The sequence below is a fragment of the Neoarius graeffei genome, chromosome 4 (assembly GCF_027579695.1).
Source record: "Neoarius graeffei isolate fNeoGra1 chromosome 4, fNeoGra1.pri, whole genome shotgun sequence".
Lineage (NCBI taxonomy): Eukaryota > Metazoa > Chordata > Actinopteri > Siluriformes > Ariidae > Neoarius > Neoarius graeffei.
Genome location: NC_083572.1, coordinates 38401195 through 38420466, shown reverse-complemented (window position 1 = coordinate 38420466; position 19272 = coordinate 38401195). Strand labels below are relative to the sequence as shown.

The window sequence follows — 19272 nt, the reverse complement described above, 5'->3', positions numbered from 1 at the left end:
TCCTTCCACCTATATGTGCCCATTCCAAAACCATGGGCACTAACATGATTTTAGTCCCCTACTCCTTTGCTTTTACATCAGCCTCCACTGTTCTGCAAAGGCTTTCCAGTAGGTTTTGGAATGTGGCTGTTGGGATTTGCCCTTTCAGCCATAAAAGCACTCGTGAGGTTGGACACTGATGTAAAGTGAGAAGACATGGCATGCAGTCAGCGTTCCAGTTCATCCCAAAAGTGTTCAGTGAGGTTAAGGTCAAGGCTCTTTGCAGGCCACTCAGTTTCTTCCACATCAAATTTGGCAAACCATTTTCCATACATGGTGCCACAAATTTTAAGCAGTCTTGTCTAGAATGTCTTTGTGATGAATTCAAGATTTTCCTTCATTAGAAGTAAGGGACCCAAACATGTTCCAACATATACCAATGCCCCTGTACACAAAGCGAGGTCTGATGAAGCCATGGTTTGCCAAGGTTGATGTTGAACTCGGGGTGGCCGCGGGTCCTTAAAAAGTCTTAAATTTAATTTTCCTAAAATAAGGCCATTAAAAAGTCTTAAATTGTCTTAAATTTCAAACCCCGTGGTCTTAAATCTTCAATCTTAAATTTATGGAGATTTTACTCAGTCATATCGTTAAAATGTGGTACACTTTGGATGGGGAAAAAGTTTAATCATTTTTAATGCTCACAGTTATACCGTGCAGGCTCCGAATCCACCGGTTGCTAGACACACGCGTGCTTGACAACCACTCAGTGCCTGATCTGTTGTGTAAGTCCTAGCGTTTGAGAGAGAGAGCAGCCCCGCCCCTCTCTGCTCCCTGAGTGGAGCTCGTCGCCTTGGTAACGGTGCTCGCAGGTGCAGGGAAGAGAAACAATGTGACAAGCAAAGAGCGCTTTTTCTCAGAGTTCCCTCTCCTCGAACAACGCTGATTTACACGGAAACGAAAGGAGCTATTCACAAAATTCTTTCACATTGAGTGCTACAAGGCTCCCATGAACACATTGATGTAAGTTTTTTTTGTCCCTAGTGTAAAAATGTGGACAATAGAGCGAGTTAAAAACAAGTGACTTTTCTGATTTTGCAGTCAAAACGCTGTCGGGATTATAATGGGAGTCTATGGGGCGGCTGTCCTCTCCTTACTTTCAGGCTTCTCATTCAAAAACTGTAATTCCTATCGCTCAGGTAGACACATTGTGTGAATCAAGACAAGTGTGGCTACTACTTTTGAGAAAATTGTGTGTAGAGTGAAAATTGTGGCTGAAAACACAGTTTAAATGAGAAAGTTAGAGCTTTTTTTTTTTCAAGCTCTCTACACTCTAAATTCCTGAGTCCCACTGGTGTGTAACGCAATAGACACCCATTATAAAGCCTGAATTTCTCCAGGTATGCACATGGTGTTTGATCTGTGACTGATCAAAAAGTATAGAACCTAGGAAAAAAGTTGAATGCCAGATCCACACAGGAGAATTTTGCCTCCGTTTTAAAGTTTGAATCATGTCTCTAGGTGAAAGCATGCCAGAGCATTGGATGTTTGAAAAACATTGAAAATGTGCGATTTTTTTCAATTAATTCCATAGAAAATGAATGGGAAATTTTGTGATTTTTTTTTTCGCGACTGTCGTGAAAAAAATCGTAGAATGCTGAACAAAGTAATAGCATAGCGAGTCCGATCGAGCCGCACGTTTTGATGTATTGTTTGTCTGTGTGCGATGTACGGTTATTGGGTTATTTAAAATCGAAATTTGTACAGAAGATGAAAAACGGAAGAACAAGAGTTTGCTGTGCTTTGCTCCCTATATGGGAGTCAATAGTTTGCAATGCATAGCACTGCATCACTAATAATAAACTCCTGTGCACGCAGTTCCCAGGATTAAATGTATTTTCCACAGACCATTTATTTATTCACTTTACTCAAATACAAAGTAAAATGGCAGTAAATCCACAGACCATTTATTTATTCACTTTACTCAAATACAAAGTAAAATGGCAGTAAATCATCTTTTCTTTTCTTGCGTATTGCATCATGAGGCGTTCCTGGCTTGTAAATCTCTTATTTTCGGTGCATGACACATTCACGCAACTGAGCATGCTATGAATTAACAACGACAATGGTCTGCAGTGGGGCTACACAATTACACACTCAGCGAACATTTCTCCATTTGTGTATGCAAATACACTCCAATGACTGTTTGGTTTCATTTACAACCAACGGTGTCTTTTGATGCCAGCACGTAATTGAATGAGAGAAGACTGGTTTACTGGAGACACAATAAGCATCATCTCTGCTTCTGTTCCCTCTGATGTCGCCTCCGACGGCCCCGACACACTACTGCCTCTGCCGAGTGCGCGCGCACACACCGCATGTCGGGGCCGCGGATGAGTTACTCTCCCTTGATCAACGAAGTCAGCGGGGAATTTGTGATTATGATCGGTACAAACAGCATGAATCACAACTTAAATGAGTGCGGTTCAGTTTGACATTGTCAGTCCGTTAGATAAGCATTTAATTTTATTAAAATCAAAAATTAATATTTAGAGCCTGTGGCTACAAAAATAATAGTCATTAAAGTAGCCGGCTGGAGTTAATTGTGTAGTCGGCTGTATGGCCGGCAGCCAGCGCTTGTGGAAAGCCCTGTCGAATCAGCTCTGCACATGCGCCGTGCGGCACAAAAAAATGGCAGCCACCATGAAGGAAGGAGATCCGGAGTTTTCAAACATTTGCTTAAGTGTGAAATCGCAAAATGGTATTCTAGCGAACAACAAAATAGTAAAGATTCAGAAAAACAAATCATTCAGTGATCATTTTAATAGTGTAATTTCATCCGAACTAGGCCTAACGCTCGATTTAGAACTACAAAAAGTCAGTGTGTCGGACATTTTAAGTACCTTTGTAAAAGTTTTGCAAATGTTGCAGTCAGCATTTAAAATGCTAACTTAAAGTTTTTGTACAAGTTTCAGTTGATTTAACTGTCATTTTATTAAATGTGTCTGCTTTTGTAATAAAAAAGTACTGAAAGAAAAAGCAAACACAGCATTGCGATTTTCTTATCCAGCCATTAAAAAAAAATCCCTCCCTCCCTACTGAAATTTTTTTTTTTGCTCACCCGGTGGACAGGAAACGTATTTTTTTTTAAGGATGGCCTTGGATTCAAACATTGTGACTGCATTCTGATTGTCACATAGTTACAAGTTTATCCTATCCTTATATTGTGTTCTGAGTGTGTGAATGCCTGTCAAGGAAAAGAAATGAAGTACTTCTACTAGAATAGTGTTTTCTGGTGAATGTTTACAAGAACAATAAGTTACATTAAATTATATAGTTTTTTTTTTTTTTTCAAAAGAGTACGTTTTTGCGTGACTTTAGATTTGGTCTTAATTTTTTTTGGAACATGGTCTTGAGTCTTAAATTTAACTTGGACAAACCTGTAGACACCCTGTGAACTGGATCGACCTGTACAGAGCCTTCATCTCAATCTGACTGAACGTTTTTGGGTGAACTGAAACTTTTGTTGGGCAGAAATCCCCACAGTCATGTTCTTAAATCTAGTGAGAAGCCTTCCCAGAAGAGTGGAGGCTGTTATGGCAGCAGAGAGGACTCACTCTGTGTTAATGCCAATGGAATGTGATGTTCAACAAGGACATATGGGTAGGATGGTCAGGTGTCCACATACTTTGGCTCTGTATAGTGTTCGTGTACTATGAAATGTTACGATGCATGCACATCAGAATTGAAACTCCATCTTCACATGATATGGCTTATAAACATGTTTCAGTATTCTAAAGATAAGAACTGTTCAACCTCAGAAAAGGTACTGAAAACTGTAATCCTCGTTACTATTGTATTGACTGCAGTGTGGTTGCTACAGACGAATCATCCAGAGACCTACCTTTTACAGTACTATGCATACATGTCTAAGATTGAGGATTTTGATTATTGCTAATTCGCTTTAATTTTGCAGCATAAAAAAATGCAGAGAAGCACTTCTTCTTCCTGATCATGTGTACCTCTACGCTAACTGGATACAGATATGATCATCATTCAGCCTCAGAAAGAGGTTTTGTGAGATGAAATTAAGTCATGTTGATTTCATGTTTGAGATAAGTGGGCCCTTTGTCGCTTGCAGTTTATAGTATGTTCACCACAGAAGCGATGGATAATACAAAAGTTAATCATGAATCTAAGTCAACAGAGAAACAAAACTTAAATACAAGTCTTAAATGTAACCTGTGACTAGAAAGGAAATATATATTTTAATGGTTTTATTCTCTCTCCCCCCCCCCCCCCCCCCCCCCCCCCCCAAAATTTAATTTTTAGTCTGGACAATTCAGTGAAGACATGATTCCAACAGTTGGATTCAACATGCGAAAAGTCACAAAAGGAAACGTCACAATTAAGGTATAGTTTCCTGCTTCCTGTGTCCTGTGACAACTCCTATTTTGATGTATGTGCACATCAAGGACTTCTAATCTGTATGCTGCAGTCTCATCTGATATGTCCTTCTTCCAGATCTGGGATATAGGGGGACAACCCAGGTTTAGGAGCATGTGGGAACGGTACTGTCGAGGAGTAAACGCCATAGTGTGAGTTCCTGATGTTCTTCCCTCATATCCATGCATGCGCATTTTTATATCTTATTTATAATTACATTACACTACCAGTCAAAGGTTTGAACATGACTTCTAATACAGTTTTTTTTTTTTTTTTTTTTTTTTAAATTATTAATTAAAAGACACTTAAAGTAATGATATCATTTCTCTCTATTTAGTTGAGCAGTTCTTGACATGACATGGATTACTACAGTTGTGGGACAGGGCTATTTACTGTATTTTTATTATTTACAATCACATTAAGAAGGCAAGAAATTGCACGAATTACCTTCTGATGAGGCACCTGTTAAAGAGCATTCCAGGTGACTCCCTCATGAAGCTGGTTAAAATAATGTCAGTAGTGTGCAAAGTGTCATCAAGGTAAACGGTGGCTACTTTGAAGAAATCTAAAATATGAAACTTTTGTTTACCACATAATTCCATGTACGTTCCATATGTTATTTCATACAGTTAGGTCCATATACACAAATTGTTTTTTTTTACCTGTTTACTGAAACCTATTCAAGTTATAGTTATGTAATGGACATGGACATAAAGTCCAGACTTTCAGCTTTCATTTGAGGGTATCCACATTAAAATTGGATGAAGGGTTTAGGAGTTTCAGCTCCTTAACATGTGCCACCCTGTTTTTAAAGGGACCAAAAGTAATTGGACAATTGACTCAAAGGCTATTTCATGGGCAGGTGTGGGCAATTCCTTCGTTATGTCATTCTGAATTAAGCAGATAAAAGGCCTGGAGTTGATTTGAGGTGTGGTGCTTGCATTTGGAAGATTTTGCTGTGAAGAAAACATGCGGGCAAAGGAGCTCTCCATGCAGGTGAAACAAGCCATCCTTAAGCTGCGAAAACAGAAAAAAAACATCCGAGAAATTGCTACAATATTAGGAGTGGCAAAATCTACAGTTTGTTACATCCTGAGAAAGAAAGAAAGCACTGGTGAACTCATCAATGCAAAAAGACCTGGATGCCGACAGAAGACAACAGTGGTGGATGATCGCAGAATAATTTCCATGGTAAAGAGAAACCCCTTCACAACAGCCAACCAAGTGAACAACACTCTCCAGGAGGTAGGCGTATCAATATCCAAATCTACCAGAAAGAGAAGACTGCATGAAAGTAAATACAGAGGGTTCACTGCACGGTGCAAGCCACTCATAAGCCTCAAGAATAAAAAGGCTAGATTGGACTTTGCTAAAAAACATCTAAAAAAAGCCAGCACAGTTCTGGAAGAACATTCTTTGGACAGATGAAACCAAGATCAACCTCTACCAGAATGATGGAAAGAAAAAAGTATGGCAAAGGCGTGGTACAGCTCATGATCCAAAGCATACCACATCATCTGTAAAACATGGCGGAAGAGTGTGATGGCTTGGGCATGCATGGCTGCCAGTGGCACTGTGTCACTAGTGTTTATTGATGATGTGACACAGGACAGAAGCAGCCGGATGAATTCTGAGGTATTCAGAGACATACTGTGTGCTCAAATCCAGCCAAACTGATTGGTCAGCGTTTCATAATACAGATGGACAATGACCCAAAACATAAAGCCAAAGCAACCCAGGAGTTTATTAAAGCAAAGAAGTGGAATATTCTTGAATGGCCAAGTCAGTCACTTGATCTCAACCCAGTTGAGCATGCATTTCACTTGTTAAAGACTAAACGTCAGACAGAAAGGCCCACAAACAAACAGCAACTGAAAACCGCTACAGTAAAGGCCTGGCAGAGCATTAAAAAGGAGGAAACACAGCGTCTGGTGATGCCCATGAGTTCAAGACTTTAGGCAGTCATTGCCAACAAAGGGTTTTCAACCAAGTATTAGAAATGAACATTTTATTTACAATTATTTAATTTGGGGCGGCACGGTGGTGTAGTGGTTAGCGCTGTCGCCTCACAGCAAGAAGGTCCTGGGTTCGAGCCCCGGGGCCGGCGAGGGCCTTTCTGTGTGGAGTTTGCATGTTCTCCCCGTGTCTGCGTGGGTTTCCTCCGGGTGCTCCGGTTTCCCCCACAGTCCAAAGACATGCAGGTTAGGTTAACTGGTGACTCTAAATTGACCGTAGGTGTGAATGTGAGTGTGAATGGTTGTCTGTGTCTATGTGTCAGCCCTGTGATGACCTGGCGACTTGTCCAGGGTGTACCCCGCCTTTCGCCCGTAGTCAGCTGGGATAGGCTCCAGCTTGCCTGCGACCCTGTAGTACAGGATAAAGCGGCTAGAGATAATGAGATGAGATGAGATTATTTAATTTGTTCAATTACTTTTGAGCCCCTGAAATGAAGGGATTGTGTTTAAAAAGTGCTTTAGTTCCTCACATTTTTATGCAATCATTTTGTTCAACCCACTGAATTAAAGCTGAAAGTCTGAACTTCAACTGCATCTGAATTGTTTTGTTCACAATTCATTGTGGTAATGTACAGAACCAAAATTAGAAAAATGTTGTCTCTGTCCAAATATTTATGGACCTAACTGTAGTTTTTCAGTATTGTCCTGCAGTGTAGAAAATAGTCAAAATACGGAAAAGGATATGAATGGATAGACCGTGTCTGAACTTTTGACTGGTACTCGTGTGTGTGTTTTAACAGTTATTCCACGAAATCGGGTTGTACGTGAGCTGATGGCCAACGAGGTGTGTAGCGCTGAGTTGGCTATAAGCTATGCATGATTGAGTGAGTGGAATAACTGTTAAATGTATATACACACAAATATGCCATTTATATATAAATAAAAGAACAAACTAATGTAAAACATGGGGGGGAAGCATTTCTAAGAGGTGTATCATAATCTTTTGTTGGTACTATATACTTAGCGATACTATTCAGAAGAAAATGCCTCATATGAAAAATGATTTTTGGTTCCTGTTCTCAAACTATATAGCTGATGTGTGACTGGCAGTAATGTGTATACAGATTGTTCCAGCCAGTATTTATATTGCAAACCAGTATGCTCTTAAAGTAAATTTTAAAAGTTAAAATTCATTATATATTAGCAGATCTTTAAAAGAAGGATTAGAAACTAAAAAATATTGCTTGCATAAGTATTCAACCCCTTCAGACTCGTCCTCGGTAGAACCACCTTTTATTGCAATACCAGCTTAAAGTCTGTTGGGAGACGTTCCCACCAGCTTTGCACATGGAGTTTTGCACATTTCTTTCTGGCAGATTTGCTCCAGGTTCTTCAGGTTGAATGGTTTGACTGCAGTTTTCAAACCGAGCCACAGAGTGGTGATGGGATTCGTCTCTAGACTTTTGACTTGGCCCCTGTAGAACACTGAACTTTTTGTTTTTAACCATACCCACGTTGTTTTCGCCTTGTGGTTGGAACCTGTGTGCTGCTAAAAGCTTCAGGATATTACCCCCCCTCGAAACTGAAGCAGGTTCTCTTGTAATCCCCCTGTATCTTTCTCTTTCGGTTTTCCCTTCAGTTTTAACTAGAAGCTCAGGTTCTCAGGAGGAAAAGCATCTCCAGAACATGATGCTGTCATCACCGTATTTCAGTGTAGGGATGATGTTAAGTACGGCCTGTGTTCATTCTGCACCACACACGATGCTTTGAAACATACCCAAATAGTTTCTCAATCAGAAAAAAAAAAAGTTTCTCAATCTTGGTCACACCGCATCAAAAACTTTTCACTGCGCCACCTTTGTACTTTCATGTGGCTCATCTTGAACAATAATTTATTTGTAGATGCCCTCCCATACAGCTAACACCTTAGCTTTTAAGTTCAGGGTAATTCTGTGCCAAATCACCAGAAGGCTCCCGACTTACCATCTCAGATTTGCTTCATAATTTTTTATTTTGATGCCCTTGTAACTAATAATTACTGTGTGAAATTTTAGGCCAATATCTCCACTAGTTTCGGAGATATTAAGCCTTCAAAAAGGGGGCGTGGCCCCATATTTGGCATAAAAACAAGTGCTGCAATCAAACATCCATAGTTTGATGGCTCATAACTTTTGAACTGTTCACACTAAATGGTTCAAATTCGCACACATGATTCTTTGATATGTAATAAGGCTCTGTACACAGAAGGAGAGCTTTGTATGTGACATATTTGCAGATTTATGGCGTGCCAAATATGGCTTCCTGGAATGCGCATTTGTCCACGGTAGCACTTTCGGCTCTCTATATCTCCAGATTTAATGACACCAGATGTCGGATTCTTTTTAATATATGAGACATGTTACAGTACTATCAGGAAAACGTTATATTTATGACAAAAATTATACTTGTCTCTAGGGCTGCATGATTATGGAAAAAATGATAATCACGATTATTCTTGATGTTAGGGAAATCACTTAAATTTTATTTCACTATATTCAAACAAACAATATGAACAGCTTTCAGTGCAGAATGAAATTTTAAAAGAGAAATTCTGATTTCCAAATGACAAACAAATGAAATTTATCCAAGAAATTACCAAAGGAATGAAGGAACTGAAAACTCAGTTGCAACAATTACATAGCATTTATACTGAGGCCTACAAGTTTTTAGCTAGAAAGACCAGCCTGTCAACATGCTCTGGCTTTAAACATGAGCGAAGGCAGGTCACAACATTGCCTCCAGTGCTAAATAGTCTGTTGTTCCAACATAGTTAGTTTTTCTCTCTCACCCTCAATCTGTTACCTACTCTCACGCTATCACCCCTTGAAGAAGATACCGCTGCACTGAAGCTCTGCGCACTTCCAGTGTTGCCAGATACTGCTGACGTTTTCCAGCCCAAAATATGTTCAAAACCTGCCAAAATGCACTTAAAACCGCCCAATTAGGCGGGAAACCGCCCAATCTGGCAACACTGCAGTAGCTTGCTTGCTTATTTAGGAGGAATAATGAAACCTTACATGCCTCGGTTCGCCCCCTAATGGTTTGGCGGAGTACTGGTCAAAAAGTGCTTGATCAGCTATGCAGCAGAGCCTGCATTTTAAATGGAAATAAATCGCGATTTTCATTTAATTTCATCGTGGCAGCCAAAATCGCGATTTTCGATTAAATTCGATTAATTGTGCAGCCCTACTTCTCATATATATATATATATATATATATATATATATATATATATATATATATATATATATATATATAGGCCCCTAAAAATGGAAAAAAGCTTGTCACGTCTGTATTTTGAATGCTTTTATAGCAAATATCTGACAAGGTCTACCAGAGAACAAATTGGATCAGTGAAAAGAACAAGGTCTAATTGTTATATGTACTGAATATGAAGTTGGTGCTGTGAAGAAAACCATTTCATTCAAGCTGTTGAATATAGAAGGTTTTAAGACATGCGAAAATGCCATTCACAAGGTTACATCACATGCTACATCATTGTATTTTGCCTTCTAAAAGGCAAAATACATTGTAATTGCACGGTTTCTTATTATTCTTTTCGTTCTTCCGCTCTTTCCTTTTGGCACAAAACTCCTCCTAGGATTTTAATCCTAGTTAATGATCCATTATAGATTTCTGTTTGGGAAAGGTCAAGGATGTGCAGCTGACTTTTTAATTAGGTCAGTATTCATGAGGTCAAGGACACTGACATGAAATCACTTTGCATGACCTAGTTTTACTTTGAGGGATGAAGTTCAGTGTACACTTTCACTAACCATATGATAGGGTAGCTCAGGCTGGGAAATATGAGAAGCCTAGTGTACTAATTACTCAGATAAATATTAATAGGCGAATTTTTGTCTTGAAGATAGACAGGTCACATGGAGTTAGCATATTCATCATTTTATATAGTGGTATAAATGTATGTTCGTGGTTTATTGACTGATCAGCATTGACCTCATTTGAAGCTCCCTAATAAAATGACATGTTTAAATTTTTTAATTAATTTATTAACGAACAAAAATTTCAGAAAAATTATTTTGGAATGGAGGGTCGACTATGTACCAGAGTAACAACTTGCTTAAATTGAATGTTTAACTTAATCAGTATGCATGCATTTATATATCAAAATTAAACATTTTTTATAGATTCTAAATATGTTAAATTAATTGCATGTTTATCAAAAACAGATCTGTAATTTAATGATTAAAACATAGCATAAAACCTAGTTATGGTAAGTTAAAGAAAAGTTTTTATACTCTCGGTCATCACATGTTGACATGTTGACCTATAAAGGTTACACAACTTAGAGGCAGTTACTTCACAACACATACTGACACCACAAGATCTCTGTGTGGGCAGAAAAAAACATCCATTTCATTTGGACTGAAAAGGGGGAAGTAACAAGCAATGGTAAAGTTCTTCAGAAGAGGCTTTCAAAGTCCCCAACAGTACCAGGAACAAGGGATATCCACTCATTTGTTCCTATCTCAGAGAGCCAGTTGCAGATCAGTAGTGTCTCTGGTGGACCAAGCTTCATTTTGGACATGAGTGGCACTCATCCCCAGGTTGTAGATGATGTGAAAGGTTACACCCTGTCAGACATGATCCCAGGAAAATATGTCGCATGTTTGTATGACCAGCAATGGTGGATTGGTAATATCTGCAATATCGGAGGAGGAACAGGATGTGCAAATACAATTTATGCACCCTCATGGTCCTGGAAAGTCTTACAGTTGGCCCAGAAGAGAAGTTATCTGTTGGGTTCCACTGATGCACATCATAAAGATCATAGATGCACCAATCATCACATAAACTGGTAGACAATATGTAGTTCCATCTGGTGTGGTGAAAGAAATTGACCAGTTATTCAAATGCTTCAAATAGACATGCTAAGTCTACATAAATAGAATTAAATTTGTGTAATTGACTTTTGTGAGATTTGTAAATCATTTATCATGTTTACAAATATACTACATATGTATAGTCAAGAGAATTTGAATTAATAATGATGTAGCATGTGATGTAACCTTGTGAATGGCATTTTCGCATGTCATAAAACCTTGTATATTCAACAGCTTGAATAAAATAGTTTTCTTCACAGCACCAACTTCATATTTGGTACATATCAATTAGACCGTGCTCTTTTCACTGATCTAATTTGTTTTCTGGTAGACCTTGTCAGATTTTTGCTATAAGCATTGAAAATACAGACGCGACAAGCTTTTTTCCATTTTTAGGGGCCTATATACGAGACAAGTATAATTTTTGTCACAGATATAACATGTTTTCCTGATAGTACTATAACATGTCTCATATATTAAAAAGAATCCGACATCTGGTCTCATTAAATCTGGAGATATATAGAGCCGAAAGTGCTACCGTGGACAAATGTGCATTCCAGGAAGCCATATTTGGCACGCCATAAATCTGCAAATATGTCACATACAAAGCTCTCCTTCTGTGTACATAGCCTTATTATATCAAAGAATCATGTGTGAAAATTTGAACCATTTAGTTTGATCAGTTCAAAGGTTATTAGCCATCAAACTATGGATGTTTGATTGTAACACTTGTTTTTATGCTAAATATGGGGCCATGCCCCCTTTTTGAAGGCTTAATATCTCCGAAACTAGTGGAGATATTGGCCTAAAATTTTGCACAGTAATTATTAGTTACAAGGACATTAAAATAAAAAAAAATACGAACAAAATCTGAGATGGTCAGTCGGGAACTTTCTCTAAAATCTGGTGATTTGGCACGGAATTACTCTAATGAACATTAGAATACTTTTTAGTCCTTAATTTTCATCCTTTTCCTTCATACGAACAGTCTCTTCAGTGACAGTTTAACTAAGGTGTTTTTTGTCCCGAAAATTGGAGTCGTTTTAATATTTCACAAGTGAAGACCAATTGAAATTGAAGATCAGTTGTCATTATTAAGACAGTACTTTTTCATCTGGGGTTTCCAGAACCTATGGGGTTGAATACTTCTGCAAGCAGCATTTTTCAGTTTGGGATATTCTTTGAAGTATTTGCTGACTAATAATTTCAACCCCGATTCCAAAAAAGTTGGGACAAAGTACAAATTATAAATAAAAACGGAATGCAATGATATGGAAGTTTCAAAATTCCATATTTTATTCAGAATAAAACATAGATGACATATCAAATGTTTAAACTGAGAAAATGCATCATTTAAAGAAAAAAATTAGGTGATTTTTGAATTTCATGACATCACCACATCTCAAAGTTGGGACAAGGCCATGTTTACCACTGTGAGACATCCCCTTTTCTCTTTACAACAGACTGTAAACGTCTGGGGACTGAGGCAACAAGTTGCTCAAGTTTAGGGATAGGAATGTTAACCCATTCTTGTCTAATGTAGGATTCTAGTTGCTCAACTGTCTTGGGTCTTTTTTGTCATATCTTCCGTTTTATGATGCGCCAAATGTTTTCTATGGGTGAAAGATCTGGACTGCAGGCTGGCCAGTTCAGTACCCAGACCCCCCTCCTACGCAGCCATGATGCTGTAATTGATGCAGTATGTGGTTTGGCATTGTCATGTTGGAAAATGTAAGGTCTTCCCTGAAAGAGACGTCGTCTGGATGGGAGCATATGTTGCTCTAGAACCTGGATATACTTTTCAGCATTGATGGTGTCTTTCCAGATGTGTAAGCTGCCCATGCCACACGCACTAATGCAACCCCATATCGTCAGAGATGCAGGCTTCTGAACTGAGCGCTGATAACTTGGGTTGTCCTTCTCCTCTTTAGTCCGAATGACACGGCGTCCCTGATTTCTATAAAGAACTTCAAATTTTGATTCGTCTGACCACAGAAGAGTTTTCCACTTTGCCACAGTCCATTTTAAATGAGCCTTGGCCCAGAGAAGACATCTGTGCTTCTGGATCACGTTTAGATACGGCGGCTTCTTTGAACTATAGAGTTTTAGCTGGCAACGGCGGATGGCACGGTGAATTGTGTTCACAGATAATGTTCTCTGGAAATATTCCTGAGCCCATTTTGTGATTTTCCAATGCCGAAGCATGCCTGTATGTGATGCAGTGCCGTCTAAGGGCTCGAAGATCATGGGCACCCAGTATGGTTTTCCAGCCTTGACCCTTATGCACAGAGATTCTTCCAGATTCTCTGAATCTTTTGATGATGTGCACTGTAGATGATATGTTCAAACTCTTTGCAGTTTTACACTGTTGAACTCCTTTCTGATATTGCTCCACTATTTGTCGGTGCAGAATTAGGGGGATTGGTGATCCTCTTCCCATCTTTACTTCTGAGAGCCGCTGCCACTCCAAGATGCTCTTTTTATCCCCAGTCATGTTAATGACCTATTGCCAATTGACCTAATGAGTTGCAATTTTGTCCTCCAGCTGTTCCTTTTTTGTACCTTTAACTTTTCCAGCCTCTTAGCCCATGTTTACATTAGACCGTATCAGCAGATCATCAGATTAACGTTTTTAAAACGATTAGTGTGCACACAGCAACACCAGTACACAATTTGCGTGCACACAGCAATACCAATACACGGATACGCTCAGCTCCGCAGGCATCCTGCGCTCCAAATCACTCCGCCCTGAACAGCGAGTGCCCTCTGGAGGGTGCTGTGATTCGGGACTAAGCCGCTGTGTGTGTGATCCCAGCGCACATCACTTACCACTTGCAAGTGGAAGGATGGCAAGCCTAAAGACAATCATAACTACACAATGGGCAGTATTTGCATCAGTATTTGCAGTATTTTCATACTTTTATACTCTTTTTAATGAAAGGTGATACAAGGCGGAAGTCCGCGCCGTTTTTCAGCAGTCGCGTCACATGACCAACGCCAGCGAATCAGGAAGGTGGATGTCACAGTGACGTTGTCCAATGAGACGCCAGCTAGAGCTCAGCACAGCGTATCCGCGTATTCTGAATGTTTACACAGCACCGGAGCTGACACGATCTGGATTGAATACGTGGACGCTGGTGGATTCCCGTTTCCAGGCGGTTTAATGTAAACGGAGAGTGAATCCGCGAAGAAAACGAGACAGATACGGTCTAATGTAAATGTAGCCTTATTGCCCCTGTCCCAACTTTTTTGATGTGTTTTGCTGTCATGAAATTTCAATATTTGGCATGAAATTTCAAAGTGTCTCACTTTCAACATTTTGATATGTTGTCTGTTCTATTGTGAATACAATATCAGTTTTTGAGATTTTGTAAATTATTACATTCCGTTTTTATTTACAATTTGTACTTTGTCCCAACTTTTTTGGAATCGGGGTTGTAATTTTGACTTTGAAAATTCGCCATAAGAGAACATGAGTTGGCAATTAAAAAAATACTGACAGAAGTGATATGAATGCGTATTTATCATTCATTATTCTGACAAATCTGAGAAGCTGAATTTAATGTACTTAAAAAATTTGCCAATCCAGACACATTACAATGTCTTATTTTCCGACAAAAGGTACATGGTGGATGCAGCAGATCGAGACAAAGTAGAAGCTTCCAGAAATGAGCTGCATAACCTGTTAGACAAACCACAGTTACAAGGAATCCCTGTAAGTCCTATTCTGCATTCCCTACAACGAAAACACCTTTCAGTATTCTGCTACAGGCCAAGCTCTTAATCTTTTAAAATGCTTGTATTTCAGGTATTGGTACTTGGTAACAAGAGGGATTTACCTAATGCGCTGGATGAGAAACAGCTTATTGAAAAAATGTAAGTATTTTATCAATTACTTTTGAAATGACTCTGAAACAGCTTTAACATTGGCTTCATGTATCTGTTCAGTAGACACTGTATTAGGTTCTCACAGCTTATGCCTACATTCATTAGCACTGATACACCTACAAAATGTCTGCCCTTTATAGTTATACGATCACTGAGTGTCGTATGTTGTTACAGGCAGTTTGTCTGTATCCCTCTACCCATTCTTTCAGTTACCATTGTGACGTTGGAGTTAGTAAAAACCTCAGTGCCATTGCTTAGTTGAGAATTGTCCACCGATTAAATGTGTCTAAATGTAGTGAAGGGTTACAATGCAGTTAGCACAATTTGTACGTGAAAAAGATGAAGGTGGACTAAAGCGTTAAAGTGGCCCTAAAAAATACACTATGCATAGAACCAGGGAGGTTGCTGTTGCACATAACACACAGATGCCAAAACACTTTCCAGTAAAAAAGGGAGTTGAGAATCACTGCTAAACTGTGCTCCACTCAGGAGCTACAGTCACTATTCTTACAGGTTACACTTGTATGGAAGATGCACCTGAAAATGACCAATGAATATACAGTACCAGTCAGAAGTTTGGACACCTTTACTCATTTCATAGGTTTTTCTGTATTTTGACTATTCTGCATTGTAGAACAATACTGAAGGCATCAAAAATATGAAATAACATGAAACATGTATGGAATTATGTGGTAAATAAGTGTTTAAAAAAATCATATTTTAGATTCTTCAAAGTAGCCACTGTTTACCTTGACACTTTACACACTATTGGGATTATATTAACTGGCTTCATGAGGTAGTCACCTGGAATGTGTTTCAGTTCACAGTTGTGCCTCGTCAAAAGTTAGTGCAATTTCTTGTCGTCTTAATGTGTTTGAGATCAAACGGTAAATAATAAAAATACAGTAAGTAGCTCTCTTCCATAATTGTAGTAGTGGGCAATTCCATGTAAATGTCAACCTCACCATGCAAAAATAAAGCAACATGTAATACATCAAAACCACTCCCAGAGATCTCACCTAGGCCTGTATTTTACAGATGTGAATAAGTTGAACCAATTTGTAACCAACCTAATATGTCACTGTCAGTCTTTCTTTCTTATAATGTAAACCCCAAGCTAAAATCAACTTTGATCATGTACAATTCTATATTATTGCCACAAGCCACAGAAATGTATGCTAAAATCCACAAAACAGCAAAACAATAGCCATCCTAAATATTATTTAAGAACTTTGATAGTTTTAGCTGATATTTAGAGAGTTTTTCAAAGGGTTATGGTGGTTAAATTGCTGATTTTCTAAACATATGCCATGTCTATTTCAGATGCGTCACATCCATAACGGAATTTCGTCACATCATAACGCTGACTTTTCCTTCCGAAACTTTGCATGAAATACAAAATATTTTAAACAAAGATTTTTTAATATTCACCTTGGACCCCTCTATCAAATGGATATCTCCATTTCGACATTAGGTTTACAATTTCACAGAGTTTGATAAAAATGTACAGTCACCCAAGAAAAGTGATACTTTTTCTGTCACGTCCATAACGCATCTTTTATTGGCGTTTTCTGGCATGCCCTAGATGTACTATGGGAATTGTTCTTGTTCTATCACTTCTCCAGTATGGTACAGCCTTAAAATATGCAACACCTGTTTAAATACTGGGAGACAATAAAACATGCACTGGGTCATTTGTTGCCATTTTGAGTTCAAGTGTCACGTCCATAACGCTGGAATTGCTCTAATCCATATGTCAAGAACCACTCAACCAAGTAAAAAGAATCGACATCCATCAATACTTTAAGACATGAAGTGTCTTAATAAAATAAAGAAAAAACATTGAATTAGAAGTCAAGTTTTTGTATAGTGCTTTTCACAATATTGTCCCAAAGCAGCTTTACAGAATCTGAATGACCCAAGACATGAGCCAATTTTATCCCTAATCTATCCCCAATGAGCAAGCCCGTGGCGACGGCTGCAAGGAAAAACTCCCCCAGACGACACGAGGAAGAAACCCCGAGAGGAATCGGACCCAAAAGGGAACCAATCCTCACCTGGACAACAACAGACATGACTATAACATTAACAGTTTTAACATGAAGTCAGTTTCGTTGATGTTATAACTCTTCATTAATGGAAACTTGAGTGCAAAACTGTTCATGACAACCGCAGTCCCAAAATTAGCAAGCCAACTGTAGTCCTCAGCCACAAAAGCATTACTGTAAGTGTTGAGAGTGTCTTCCAAGTGTGACTTTCAACTGTCCATATGGGGCCGTCCTCCACAGGAGCGATGTGATGAGACTCCAACCAGACGTAGGGCATCAGGATGGATCAGGCAGGTCCGAGGAGCAGAAGAGGTCAGCACCTCGATTCCAGGATTGACATGTAACTCAGAGGGGACAGATTGGGGAGGGGGAGAGAGAAGAGAGAGAAAATGCAGGTTGTTGGGTATGCCCAATGTCACCTGAATAAGTAGGTACAGTATACATTTTGCGCTGAGTACAAGCAGGGACTCTGCCAAAACTAACTGACAGCATAACTAAAAGGAGAGAGCCAGAAGGTACTGTAACACAGGCATGAGGGAGCCCCGGGACATAAAGCAGCCAGCCACTACACTGTCATCAAACTCGAGTGAGCAAGCGAGTGGGGGACTGACAGCATCCATACATCCCAGTTTACCAAAACACACTGTCTGAGGACCCTCCAGATCTACTCCTTTCCCTCATAAACACCATTATCAAAAGGCTTGACTAAACAGATATGTTTTCAGCCTAGACTTAAACACTGAGACTGTGTCTGATTCCCGAACACTACTTGGAAGGCTGTTCCATAACTGTGGGGCTTTGTAAGAAAAGGCTCTGCCCCCAATGTAGCCTTCACTATACGAGGTACCAGCAGATAGCCTGCACCTTTTTGATCTAAGTAGGCGTGGCGGGTCATAAAGGACCAGAAGTTCGCTCAGGTACTGTGGCGCGAGACCATTCAGTGCTTTAAGGGTCAGTAGTAGTATTTTATAAACAATACGAAATTTTATTGGGAGCCAATGCAGTGTGGATAAGACAGGGGTGATGTGGTCATATTTTCTAGTTCTAGTAAGGACTCTTGCTGCATTTTGAACTAACTGGAGCTTGTTTATGCACTTATTGGAACATCCAGACAGTAAGGCATTACAATAATCCAACCTGGAGGTAATGAAAACATGAACTAGTTTTTCTGTGTCGTGCAGTGACATTAAATTTCTTATCTTAGCAATATTTCTGAGATGAAAGAAGGCTGTCCGGGTAATGTTATTGATGTGAGTTTCAAATGAAAGACTGGGGTCAATAATCACTCCGAGGTCTTTTACTGCTGCACGTGAAGAAACAAAGGCCATCTAGAGTTACTATGTAATCAGAAAACTTACTTCTAGCTGCATGTGGTCCGAGTACTTCAGTCTTATCAGAGTTAAGCAGAAGGAAGTTAATAAGCATCCAGTGTCTAATGTCCTTCACACATTCCTCAATTCTATTAAGCTGGTGTCTCTCATCTGGTTTTGCAGAAACATACAACTGTGTGTCATCAGCATAACCGTGGAAACTAATACAACCCCAATTCCAAAAAAGTTGGGACACTGTGTGCAACATAAAAACAGACCGTGAAGATTTGTAAATCATGGAAACCCTATATTTCATTGAAAATAGTACAAAGACAACATATCAAATGTTGAAACTGATACATTTTATTGTTTTTTGAAAAATATATGCTCATTTTGAATTTGATGTCAGCAACACATTTCCAGAAAGTTGGGCCAAGGGCAACAAAAGACTGAAAAAGTTGTGTAATGCTTAAAAAAAATGGTTAATTGGCAACAGGTCATTAACATGATTGGGTATAAAAAGAGCATCCCAGAGAAACGGAGTCTCTCAGAAGTAAAGATGGGGAGGGGTTCACCGCTCTGTGAAAGACTGCGTGGGCAAACAGTGCAATAATTTAAGAATAACGTTCCTCAATGTAAAATTGCAAATAATTTGGGGATCACATCATCTATGGTACACAATATCATTAAAATGTTCAGAGAATCTGGAGAAATCTCAGTATGCAAGAGACAAGGCTAAAAACTGACATTGGATGTCTGTGATTTT

The 19272-nt window shown here is 39.1% G+C and overlaps 1 protein-coding gene across 1 annotated transcript in view; it reads left to right on the top strand.

Annotated features, from left to right (window-relative positions):
* arl8ba (ADP-ribosylation factor-like 8Ba) overlaps positions 1–19272 on the top strand; it is an 87072-nt gene that overhangs the window by 50609 nt on the left and 17191 nt on the right. The window contains exons 2-5 of the mRNA XM_060919221.1: positions 4309–4389; positions 4501–4574; positions 14882–14975; positions 15069–15136. Of these exons, the coding sequence (XP_060775204.1) occupies positions 4309–4389; positions 4501–4574; positions 14882–14975; positions 15069–15136 (317 nt within the window). The remainder of the gene's footprint in view (positions 1–4308; positions 4390–4500; positions 4575–14881; positions 14976–15068; positions 15137–19272) is intronic.